Raw genomic sequence first — 13,372 nt, 5'->3', positions numbered from 1 at the left:
ATGGATACTTTTGTACAGGATTGCATTTTGGAATTTGATATTTTTATTATAATGGCTGGATAATACATGTGTGTGCTCAAGCATGCATGCGACTGAAAGACATCCTCAGTGCACATCTTTACATTAAAAGCCTACTTTTTCAGGTTTGTGAATAGCTTTAAGGCATTAAGGAAAGCATAAAAATCCAGATTTACAATCTCTTGCTACTTCATTGTTTAGAAAGGTGGCTGCAGTCATTTACTTTTCCTGCTTACACCTAGCTGAATAAGGGCTGCTCATCTTTGTTGGCCTTTTGGGACCATGTCAAGACATGGACCTGGAAGTAGGACTAAAAGGTCCATCATATACAATGGAAAAAGCCCTATAGTCTCCATCTTGGACAATTATTTCAGAAAATAACACTGAGAATTTGCTGTCTATCATAGCACCAATATTTTAAGAAGGAACATTTTCCCTTACTCCTTTCCATTTATTTGTAAATTATTTTAAATAAATTCTCATCTCTTTTTTAAACTGTTTTGTCATTTATAAACCTCCAGAAAAGTTGTCATCCAAATTGATTCTAATCCTTGCCTAAAATATTCCTCTCCTCAGTCCCAGGGCTGTCAGCTTGTTTTTATTTTGGTCTTGATGGTGTTTTCATCAGTCAGAAACTGCTTAATATGAGACTGATCAAAATTAGCTCCAGGGCATTCTAGTAACAGCAACATCCAGAAAGCCAGTTCTTGTTCATTATCAGAGCTTCAGAGGACAGGAGTACCCAAGTTGCTCGAACGGGCAGTGTGTTTCCTGTCTATCTCCATGGATGCCCACCTCCATTGCCTCTCAGGGCTGCCACCACCTCTTCACTCCATCAGTTGTTAATGCTATGAGTATAGTGGGTCATGAACAGCAAGTGACTCACCGAGTTTTTATCACAGTTCCTTGAACCATGAAAACTGGTCAAACAGTATGAGAAAAGATAAGTGACACTCATGATGCTCTTGGGTAGTGTTAAGTGTTAGCTCTAAATGTGTATTGCCATTACATCCCTAAACCGAGCAGTGGAGGGAGGGCCTGAGTCAGTGGTCAACCATATAAGCTGCAGTGTTAGTAGTGGTCATGAGAGCTAAACTGAGCACCTCGTGTAGTCATCTGAATACAGATCCTTTTCTTTGCCACATGCTCTGCAGAAAGCAAGTAGAGGTGAATGCTTGACTGCTAAGCGAGGAAACTTGCTTTAGAGGCACTGAGCTTTGATCATTCTGACAGCTGAAGTCTGGACTACAAAAGAATATAGTTTTAAGCTGAAGAGAGGCAGGATATATGTGTACCTGGGTATACAACATGTTTTGAAACATGTATATCTGTACACATTTATTTGAATCTGAAAATTCACATTTGGTGGAGTGCTGCATAAGTTCTGCCTCCCCTGCAGTGTTTCCCCCATCGGGATGTTCTCCAGTTTTCCTGTGGCCTGTTTTATGGGCTTGGCAGAGGTATTCCCATAAGGTAGGAGGTCAGCACTCATAAAACTTCCCAGAGAGCTCAGGACGGATTTAAGCACGTACATGATTCAGGCTCAGCTTTTGCACCCAGAAGGTGTCATTCATCCAGGTTATGCCCACATGCAGAGCAGCACACAGACTTGATCTCCTCCAGGTGTCCTCCACAGGGGTCAGAAAAAGAATTGAAGCTACTGTTTATAGCCAGGCTGGTAAATTTTCTCTCTCAGAATTTATTTTCCCAGCCCTTGCTCCAAACTAGCCCTGATATATGGCTTTTATACATGATTAACTCACAGTTGTCTGACTGTGAGCATGACTAGAGGAAGTAGCAAACAGAAAGCAAGTTTGAATCTACCTGTTCCTGACTATGTAGGCATGCTGCAAGGTGCCCATGGCAGTGCTGGACTCTTGCATTTTACCTCTGGTTCTTTGCCTTGGATTATCAAAGTAAAATGGGGAGATCAAAAGCAGGAATTGCAGCCAAATCAAGACTTCTGGTCATGCCACATGTTTTTCCTTGGACTCAACACAAGGCAAAATGGAGGTGAAGTGTCTCTAACAGGTCCAGACATATTTCAGGAAATCCCTTGGCTGCTGCTATAGGACACGACATGAAACTCAGAACCCTGCAGGGTCAGCGATTATCATTGCTGAGGTCTGTAAGGAAAAGCAAGATCTTTTGTTCAGTCTCAGAGAGCGCTGGATACTCAGTGTGAACACTTTACTTCACCCGGCAGAGTTAATAACTGCATCCCGGCACTACAAGAGTGGTACGTGCTGTGGAGGAAGCCTGGGATCTCAAAAGGCAAGGCCACTTGTTTCTTGCCTACCACTGTATTTCTCTGTCCAACTTTGACATCCTCCTGACTCAGTTACAGCAGTATTTGAGCTATTCGTGCTCTTCAATGTGTTGGACTTCAAAAAAACCCTGAAGCTAAAAAAGTTCTGGGTGGGTGACTGATGTTCACAGAAAAAAAATGCTTTTGCCTGTAGTCATGCTGCAGTAGAACAGGGATTTGAATCAGGTCTCCTAAGCAGTACTGATTTTTCTAGTTGCCAACAATAAGTAGAAATAAAAATAACAACAATAATAAAAATTTCAGGTCAATGTGCTGCCATATTATACTCCGTTAAAAACAGAATACAAATCCTGATAGTTAATTTTCACAAAATCATGGACATGATGCCCTGTGCCCTTTTACGTACAAATGGCTGTTTTCAGCACATATCCAGGTTGTGAGAGATCAAACGCCATCTACCTAATTCAGAGCAGGGGCTCATTCTAGGCTCACCTGTTTATCAGGAATATGTCCTGCCCTCTAAGTAGTAGGTTAGCCCAATAGGTGTCTCTAAATTTCCCTTGTTAAAGCATTTCTGTTTTCCATTTATATTTATTCAATCAATGAAAGAATTAGAAATGGTAGCTGATCTGAAGAAAGAATGATCTGTTCTGAAAATGATGCTGGGCGTCTTTAGAGAACCAGTCTGCAACTAAGAGTGTAGCCAGCACCAGTTTTGGAAGACTGAGCATGCCCTTGTCAGCTGCATAAATTGCTTTTTACACTGGATGATTGAGTTTACTAAGTCATCGCTTGCCTTGTGTTTTCTTTGATGAAGGCATCACATTTCTTTGGGTCACTGTTATCATTAACCTAATGTGTCTTTCAAAAAACAGCTTTACGGTGCCGTGAGCAGAGATGTCACAGAGTATCTGAAAACACATTTCTGACGCCCAATGGATAATTTTAACAAAGATGGACAAACCAGCTTGCTTTTAAATTAAAATCCACAAGGCTTTAGCAGAATGGTATTATATCCTACAGTCAAAATACAAATACATTTAGAAACAGATTCTGATACTCAGATTCAATTGTCATCTTATATCACTGAAACAAGGAAAACATGTTTAATAAAACAGTAGACAATGTAGACAAGGGTGTCAGAATCTGGCCCTCACCTCTGGGTGCATATGGAATCCTGATCCAAAACTAGAAATGAAGAGTATTATGGCCAGAAAATACTGTAGGATTAGGTGAGAAATAATCTTGCTTTCAAATTCAGTTATTCAAAAGTTTCTTCACTCCATCCAACATGTACATAGAATTATTATTTTTATTAATTAAAAAGTAGATCAACACACAGTCCTAATGAACTGGGGTGGATTTTCTCCTGGATTTAAAAATGCACGTTTTATTTCAGAAATGCCCATTCCAACTATGTGAAAGCTTGAAGGATCAGACCTTGGCATTTCCTGCAAAAAAACCCACAAAAATCCAAAGGTTCATTTTTTATTCTACAGACATCTCTTAGCACCACTCTAGCTATATTAATTCACACTACCATGCAAAGTGCTATAGTGAGACCCAGTGGCCCAGAATCACCAGAAAAGCTTCATGTATTTTATTCAGACACTTCTTGGAGAAGCTTAGTCACCCTAAGTGCTCTCAATGGTCAGCAAAGAGAAATCAGGTTCCTCCAGAGGATGGTTCAGCCTCAGATCTTCATTGCCTTGTAGAGGTGCAAGCAGTGCTTCCATCCACTCCACTGCTGCAGTCACATACAGTGACTTTTCATTGAGCATCTTGGTTAAATTGGGTGAGATGGTCAAGATCAACATAAATTCTAATCCTGTGTGTTGTAATTTTTTGCTGCCCTGAAGTTGGTTGATTTTCCCCTCTCTTTCTCTTTTAGCATCTGCTAGTATGTATGTACCGACCGTCTGCAACGGAAGGGAAGTTCTGGACTCCACCACTTCATCTCTGTGATTGTGACTTGCAGTTCAGTTCTTGAGTTTTTAGACTGTTAGGCAAAATTTTGCACATGTTGTGCACTCCGGAAAACACCAGAAAACAAAAGAAATCAAAACAAAACTAGTACCTTTTTTTAGAAACAGTGTAATAAATTATTTTTGAGGATTGTACAGTATATAGTGATGTTCTGGAACTTTTTAGACTGATTTTAGCCCTTCTGTTGTTAACAGTTGTAAGGGACATGTAAATAACCATGGTTCACAATGTGCATAGTCCTGCAGTAAGGGAGTGATTTGTTGCAAGCACAGTTGCAATGTTAGGTGACTTCTTTCCTACCAAATTTTTTTGTAGCTCCTTGTTGTAATTAACTTAGACTGCATTTCTATGTTGTATATTACAGTTACCTTACGTGTAACGGATTGGTTTTCTCAGCACAAAACAGCAGTATTAATGTAAAGGCACCAATAATAAAAAGATAAAAGTTTTTCAGCATGGTTTCATTTTTGTTTCTTCCTCCCTCAAGGTCATTACATTTCCCTAGACACCAGGGTAGGTAAAAAGGATAAAAAGTCTGCAGTACTACTGTGTGTACACACGTATCTGTGTATGAATCTGTGCCTGTGTTACAAAATCCATATCACACTGTATGTGCTTACGATGAATGCTTTGTCAGGGTCAAGTATAAATTCCCTCTCCTGAAAAAAAATGCACATTGGTAAAGCATCTCAAGTGCTCATCTTGTTATTAAAATGTGGGGTAATTTTCAAAAGTTAAAATGTCTAATTGCATCTCAATGAGATAGTAGCAAAAAATTTTTGATCACTGGTTCACTCATTTGGCATGACTTAATGCTGTCATGCACACAATAGATTGGTAGCATATAAAAAACAAAGACATTTTAGATTAGATGGGCAAAGAGATGGAAGAAAATCTGTCAGAAAATTAGCTAAGACTGTTTCATACCTCCAGCCAAAACAAAGCTGGTTCAGTTTGTCTGCATCAACAGTGCCGTGAAAGGTAATTGGAGCACCACAGAAACAGAGGCCAAAAAAAGTCAAAAAAGAGAAATCCAGGAGACATTTACACGTGTCTCTAGGGTGACCTTTGCATTCAAACCAAATGATTCAAGACACACATATTGGCTACTTAGACAATTGCCAAATACCCTTAAAGTCTGGCTTTTATAACTGCACTCTTACAGCTGCCCTCACTCTATTGAAACAATCTGAAATCCTCCTTTCTGCCAGGTCCAATAAGTCATTAAGGAAACAAACACACCTTTGATTAATGTGTCTGGGCATATTTACCTAAGGGCTTGTTCCCATTGATCTCATTCCAGCACAGGTCAACAGCAAAATTTTCATTGACTTCAAAGGCAACACCACTGAGGCTTGAAAGGCAGACACTACAGATGCATACGGTTGGATGTACAAGTTCTCTAAAGACCAGTACTCCTGCAAATGCAGAGGTTTTTACACATTTCTGGAAAGGTGCAAGTCCTTAGGACTGAACTGGCAAAGGAAGTAGCTGGTATTTTGAATGCAAAAATTAAAGATGCAGGTTCTTAAAATTCCTACTCACAGATAGATGCCTATTTTTTTGGCCATCCACATGTCCACCAGCAAAGACCTCTTGATGTCTACAGTTCCACAACTCTCTACACTGGCACCCATTTAAGCCTCTGCATCATGGAGCTGCCTAGTACAGAAACCCCTGTGACCTTCCCCAAAATAGGCTTTGCTCAGCCAGCATTACATGCAGAGCTCTGCATTCAGCTTCTCTCTTTCCACACGCTCTGGAGCGCCTAATGTTTTGGGCTTGGTTCCCACCTTGATGTACAGCACAGGGGTCAAGCTGTGACAGGTTGGGCCTCTTGCTTTCTAAATCAAGGCTCCTTAAAGCATCTCAAGTTGGGCAGCACATTCATTTGACTTTTGTGTGCTCTTTTGTGGTTTAAGAGTCTGTTCACAGTATAGCAAAAGGTCAGAATATCTGACCATAATGCTGATGTCCCTGCATCCACATTACCTTTATGGAGCTCTTAAAAATGCCTAAGCCAATGAGAATTTCTTCTCAATTTTTATGTGAAGCAACAATTAGGGTCAAATGTACCTCAGCTAACATTCATTAGTATAAATAGCTACATATGAGATTGTCAACCTCTTCTCCCTTTGTAATCAGTGGAGAGAAGTAGGCATAACTCCCCTGGCTTATCTCAGGCTGCTACTTTAGGCTGAGGTTAATCTTTCCAAACAAATCCCCAAAATCAGAAAAAAATGTCCAAAATATCCTGGCTGCACCCAGAAATCTCAGCTCTGGTTAAAGAGGTTTCCACTGCAATCCTTCACCCAGTTAGTACGTTTAGAGTAAGGGAGACCAAAACAAACCCTTAATTCATCACCAAATGCAGTCTGATGGCCCTGATGTCATTGCCTACTCATTAATGCTTGCAGTCTGCAAGATGAAAGGCAGAAGCTGTTTATTCAGAGCCACCTCAAAGCTTCTCAGCAACACAGGTGAAGCTGAGTTTTGTCCCTGCAAGAAGAGGCCAAGGCCAGGCTGGGCTGTTTTTGCAATAGGAAGGGGATGGGTAAGAAGCAAAGGCCAGGGGGAGACCTGGAGCCCCAATCTTCTCACTTCCTCTGCCTCTATGGAAATGGCAGGGTCAGGAAGCACCTTCTCTCTTCCCAGTAGTGCCACTTCCCTACGCACACCAACCCCTCCTTTAGAGGCAACAACGGCAAGCCAGATAACAACTTCGCCACTGCCTACAACAAACTGGAAAACAGAGCATGTTACCCCTAAAGAGAGTGACTTTTTAGTACGTTGCCATTTTCAGTACGGAAGGAGGCAAGGACAGGCAGGGCTGTATATAACACCAAAACTCTCAGAGGTCACTCTTGCTTGTCTTTTATTCAAGCAAACACACATCCACACAACCTCGCTTTGGCTTTTAGTGTTGTTAGAGCACCAGCCTTCCAGTACGTGGGACCTTAGAGTTTTCTTCCTGATGAGGTCCAGCTCTATACATCCAGAGAAATAACCAAAACACAGTGGCAGCTTATGATCAGCTAAATTCTCACGTCTCCCTCATTCCTGCTGCATGTATTCAGTGTGGGCACATCCAACGAGGTGATTGGGGATGTCACCATACATTGTGACACACTCTGTATATTTTAGGATGAGCCTGACCTCCTTTTATTTCTGTTCTGTCTCCTTACATGCTTGCCAAAGAAACACATTTCACAAGCATTCAAAAGCAGCAAGAAATAAAAACAATGGCATTCAATGAAAGCATATAAGGGGAAAGACTAAGAGAGACCACCACCAAAGATAAGCAGAACGCCCCAAGATTTCTCTTGAGGTTATCATCCCCTGTTACATTACCTAGAATAGCTATTTAAGGCCTCCATGCTTCATGGAATGGACCAACCAGCAGCATTCCTTGCTTAGGAAGAAATGTCATCCCCATTGGCGTGTCAGCACCAATTGTAGCTGCTTTTACTCTTACATTGAAGCATTTGTGTTGGCCACTGCTGGAGATGAGTCAACAACCACTGGCTCCTAAATGGTAACATCTGCTGCTATCTTGTCTGATTATAATTATGTATCTCAGTTTTATGGGTACTACTGGCTCTGGCAGGACAGAAAAATCAAAAACTGGAAACTTCCCCTTTACTAACGAAGAGTCCCAGAACCTCTTTTTCAAGAGCAAATAGTCAAATCCTTTCTTTGAACGAAGATGACAGCTCCTTGAAGCTACTAAGTAACTTCCCATTGTGGCTCTAAGACACTTAGTTTTCCCCAAACCTAGACTCTTAATCAATCACATTATATATTACAAACATCAACCAATATAATCAGAGCCAAGACAGAATACATTCTTTGCACATTTCCCCCCTAGCAAGTACTGTCAAAGCTGAGACAATAACATTCTGCTAATTTGCCAATAATTTATACAGAGACATAACTAAAATGTGCTTAATCGTCAAAGTGATTCAGTTGCTTGACTCCAGATTTCAAAGAAAAGCATGCAAATGCAGCAATAAAATGCATTTCGTTTAATCAAGTGAACACATAACAGACTGATTCGCAGTGTTTTATGGCATCACATAACAGTTTCTGATGTGATTCCATAGAAAAGGGGGAGGTTACTGTAAGTATATTTTGGCAGAGTACTGGAAGAGGTCACAGACAGCTGATTTCTTAATGAAGTGTTGAAAGCTTCCAAAATTTGCCTCTTATGGGAAAATGAAAACTTCCCCTCTCTACTATATCTTTAAGAGAAAAAAAAGAATAGCAGAAGTCAGCTAAAATATGCCAGCTTTAACTTGCTTAATTGTTGGAAAATGCAATTTTCTTATTTTAAGGTAAGTAAAGTCTATAGTATTGGTTTGTATCCCACTATGTTAGCACTGCACCAAATATCCTATTAGATTGCCTAGAAGAATCTTCAACAACATCATGACAAACCATTTGGAAGCAGAGCTGAGAAGGGTCTTACAGCAAAGTCTGTCAGAGCTGTCAAAAAATTTCCACTCTCCACCTTATTTGGTAAATAAAAGGGAAAGAGAAGGGAACCAAACAAACCCTCTGTGGTATTAAGTCAAATTAAATATAGTTCATAAAAATTAAGGCATTTTGACATTACAGAGATATGGGTCCAGTGATGAAAGAAGAAATGATGTTCTGGAGAATGAACTATAATTATGGCTTGGAAAAGTTATGGAGAGAGAAGGGAAAAAGTTGAAGGAGATGTAGACAGATGCAATTTGATGGCAGTGAAAAGCTCTAGCCACCACTGCAGACCTGCAATGTTCAGGAAAGGCTGCAGCTCCACCAAACATCTCAAGGCCAAAATTTCAAATATATTTTCACTTTATTTTATGAATGCCCATCAGATATATATCTTTGATGCTACAGCACACTAGTTGAATAAAAATCAACAACATAAAAACCTTCTTCATAAAAGATCCAAGAAGTGAAATCCCACAGCCATAACCATTTACTCCATGAGCATATCATCTTTGACAACCATATATAAATGACATCATGACAACAAATACAATGTACAATAATAAGTGTGCAATGGTACAAAATATACAAAAAGGAACGTGTATTTAATATACATTCAACAATACCCCATAAAAATCTTTGTTGGGAAAGTGAAGTGCCTTTTCAAGAACAACAAAAAATATACACAACTTGAGTTAAGATGCCTGAAGTATCTCCCATCAAAAGAGTAAAGCCTGTGGTCTTTGACTGGAGATATACAATAACTGAGCTGAATTTTCCCTAAAGAAAAGAAAAAATGTAAAATTCATAAAATTTTTGTCCACATCTATTGTATAATAAAATATTTAGAGTGCAGAAAATTCAGTTTAATTTAAATTTTACTTAAAAGTGGGCCCTCTTTTATTGATAGATCTAGCTCAGTCATATAAAATCAAAAATCTATATTCCTTATAGTAAAAAGACTATTTCTGCCCATGTGTCTTTTCTGGTTTTGATGCATTCCACAATTCACATATTTTTGCTATAATGGAAATATGAATCTGACCAGAGGTCAGTACAAGAATTGTTCCTCATTTTCTCCTGGGTCTATACAGGTCTTGCATAATTTTACTCAAATATTTTTTGCCTAAGTTTCAGATTCCTTTGAGGTCGACCTCAATGGGAATTTCAGGAGATTATTACAGTGGATATTATGAAGATCACATGCTTATAATGTGGCTGATTTTATGAAAAAGACCACCTAGCCTCCAGTTTTCAAGGCACCATTTTGTGCCCTTCTTCCAAAGCAGGTACTTGCATTGACAGCAGAAAGCTTTTAGATGCTGACCTGCGCAAGTACGTAACCCATGCTCAGCTCTGCTGGGCATCCATCCTCATTCCTTGCGTAGATCCAGGAATAAAGGTGGCTGAGTATTTCTAATAAGCCTCCCAACTTACAAAGTTGATACCTGATTTCCAGAAGTAGAGATTCTTGCTTTACCTCCAAAGTTCAGGCTTTGTTGGTCTGCAATCTAGGGAAAGGTGACATATTTGCAGCCCAAGGGAGGGTACTGAAACTGCCAACGACCTCTCTTGAAAGGACAAGCTCCACAGAGAGGGACAAGTGCAACTTGCACAACAGGTATCACTTTCCTTCTCTTCATAAAGTTTGAGCCTGCTACTGCCCATAAAGTCATGGGCCCAGACCTATGATTCATACAACAGCAGTTAACACATTTAAATTTAATAGCACCAAGTTTCACCCCAACCCCGATGGCCATGACTTAGGCATCAGAATGGGTTCAACTTGCAGGTGCAACACCATGCCTCTTGTATTAGTGGCCAACACAGATCATCCAGCCCTTCAAAGCATTAAAATCAAAAGTATTTTCCAAAGTTCAAAACTCACCTGAGGCTCATTCTGAGTACCATTCACAATTTTGATTTTAAGAGAGACTCATAGTTATGCTACTAAAGGACAATACACAACCTTTGCAAGGAGGTTTCAGGCCTCTCTGAGAATCATTTCTCATGAATACACGCAGAAGGAGTGATAGGAAATGAAAGGTACCTACAAATCATATGGCATGCCTGAGCGATGCCTAGGTGAATGCAAAAAATTCATGTTATTTGTAGTATGTATATCTCTTCCTGAGTTGAATTTCATTCCCAGTATGGAATCCAAGCGTCTGCTTTCTTTTTTGGCAAGGTACTCAATCACATGGTAAGGCAATCCAATTTTCTGGTTTGCTTCCTGTCTTCTTTCCTCCTAAATGGTCAAGCATTTCTCACCAAGATCACCACTACAATGTGTGCCAGAATATGTTTAAAATATGGTCCTGTAAAAATAGAAATTAGGTTTGTTTCTTTGAAGGCAGCATTAATTCTTCATATATTCTGGGATCTTGAAGATTTCAGCTGAACAGATTCAAAATGATCTTCCTTTTCCTGCAATGGAAAAGACAGGTTCCCATCAACTGAGATTCCTCAAATTCACTCCAACAGTTACTACAGCCGCTTTTTTCTCTTAATATCCCCAGACCAGCTTTTGCCAAAGACTTCACTTTATTTCTACTACAGTCACTAAGTGCACAGTTTGACCCTTTATTGTTTAATAACACTACTAATTCTGAAAAATTTGCAAAATCAATAAAATGATGACGTATATATTGTTCATGGTACTTACTTCAGAGGGTACAGGGAAAGTTTACATTTCATACTCATAGTATAGGACAGGTCATCAGAGCTGGGGAATTGCAAGGTAATCATATCTATGGTTTTTATTACTTATAAATGTGTTTCCTACAGTATATAAAATGTTTGGAGAAAAAAGTTTGTGAATGTGAACACCACTGCCTCACTCCTGGATTCCTATCCCAACTCCTCTGGGAGATCCACAGGACAAAAAGAGTCTCCAAATCCTCTGCCATCTTAAAAATCAGAGCTGGAGGGTTGAGTGTTCTTTCTGGTTTTATTTGCTGGGTGACAGCCTAGGCCATCTGGCCAGCAGGCATCAGGGTGAGAAGTGTGGACGTACGTGTTACTGCCTGTGTGAACGACCCAATGGTCCATGCAGAAGCAATGAAGGAAGGAGCCCTAACAAAACTACTGACTACAAAATGCTGGTTCTTGCTTTGTATAGCTACCTTTTATACCTGTTTGTGTACACAAACAGTTTGGAAACTATGTTAAACTGACCTCATGATCTGATCTTTAAAGCCCTCTCACTCAGATCAGGACAGCCTAGTGCAGATGTGAGAAAGAGCAGGGGTGAAAATTGTCCTACACTAGCCTACTGCAGAGTATATATTAATTTTTCTGAAGGACCTGGTATCAATATGCTGGAGAAAACAGATGGAACTAGAACAGCCTCCAATCTGAAGCAGTTTAATAATTCTTTAACTTCTATATTCTCATTAAAAAAAACAAGTCATTTCTTTCTATATTACACGTCTAGCCCTGAATTCCTTGGATACTCAAAACCACTAATAGTTTCATGAGATGTTTTGCTTCATAGAAATGCCATTGCCTGAAGCTTGAACATATAGTTAGGATACTTCAGATTTTTCTTTATCTCTCAGTTTACATTTCTCCTCTTTTTTTCCCCTTTTTTCCTCCTTATATTTATTCCATATTTTACATGCATATGCAGCAGGAGATGAATTTCCTCATCTTTTGCATAAATAAAAAATGATGCCTATAACATTTGTTTTGGAGAATTATACATTAAATTCCAGTTATCTGCAGGGATACAGGACACAGATTTCAGTAAGCTAATGAGGTACTGGAAGCTGAGTTTGCCAACCATGATTGGAAAAAAGGAACCAGCTTAGAAATATCTGCCAGGCTTGTTTAAAAAAGAGAGAATACTCAGGGAGCCTGCTACAATGGATATAGAAACTTTAGAAAACTCTTTTTGAGTCCAAATAGGCATTCAAGTGGTCTGAATGCTAACGTACTAAAGCTTACTTTAAAGAGAAAAAAAAAAAAAAAAAAAACCACTTCTCCCACGCTCTCATCTCTATACTTCTGATCAGGAAGGAGCCAGTGGTTGGTGCTGCAAATGGAGTCAGCAAAGCTTTTACAGTTATCAAGCGTACAGAAAAACGTGACCCTCAGCAGCAGCACTGGTCATTATGCTCAGCCACAGCCAGCCAAGCCATTTCAGGGACAAAAAACCATCATCAATATTTCGAAGTCAATCCCTATAGGATTCAACATGGAATCAACTTCCATTTTTGCAACACCACCACAAAATTTGATGTGATTTGATTTTATTTACATTTTCAATATTCTTGAATTAAGAATTAATATTGAATTTCTGCCCCTTTCCACAAGGAACAATATTGATTTTGCAAGACAAATAGTCAGGCTGGGGTCAAGGGGAAGTTCCACATATTAGCTGTGTAATTGTAACATCTCCTAGGAGGGTGATCTGGGAAGCAGGTAGAGTGGAAAGAGGACAGCAGTCTAATAAAAAAAGTAAAAGAACAAAGAGAAGAGAAAAATAAGGGAAAAGAAATGAGGCACACAGGTTTTAATTACATTGCACTCAATCACAGAAAGGAAAAAAAGGAATACAAGAAAAAAATCTCAAAATTCAATATTCTGAAATATTATCTGGACAAGAAACAAGACAGT

The 13,372-nt window shown here is 39.4% G+C and overlaps 2 protein-coding genes across 3 annotated transcripts in view; one reads left to right on the top strand and one right to left on the bottom strand.

The window, feature by feature from the left end:
- Positions 1–4,252, top strand: part of GRM3 (glutamate metabotropic receptor 3) — a 53,671-nt gene extending 49,419 nt beyond the window's left edge. Inside the window, exon 5 of one of the 2 annotated variants that reach the window (XM_059816252.1) lies at positions 4,179–4,252. In XM_059816252.1, coding sequence (XP_059672235.1) covers positions 4,179–4,252 — 74 coding nt within the window. The remainder of the gene's footprint in view (positions 1–4,178) is intronic. The other variant, XM_059816253.1, reaches the window with a different exon arrangement.
- A 4,864-nt stretch (positions 4,253–9,116) lies between these two features.
- The window catches only part of ELAPOR2 (endosome-lysosome associated apoptosis and autophagy regulator family member 2), a 50,908-nt gene continuing 46,652 nt past the window's right edge, over positions 9,117–13,372 (bottom strand). Inside the window, exon 21 of the mRNA XM_059816038.1 lies at positions 9,117–11,179. Within this exon, the coding sequence (XP_059672021.1) occupies positions 11,120–11,179 (60 nt within the window). The 3' untranslated portion in view covers positions 9,117–11,119. The remainder of the gene's footprint in view (positions 11,180–13,372) is intronic.

This window comes from Gavia stellata, chromosome 4 (assembly GCF_030936135.1).
Source record: "Gavia stellata isolate bGavSte3 chromosome 4, bGavSte3.hap2, whole genome shotgun sequence".
NCBI lineage: Eukaryota > Metazoa > Chordata > Aves > Gaviiformes > Gaviidae > Gavia > Gavia stellata.
This window is presented reverse-complemented; position numbering and strand designations above follow the sequence as displayed.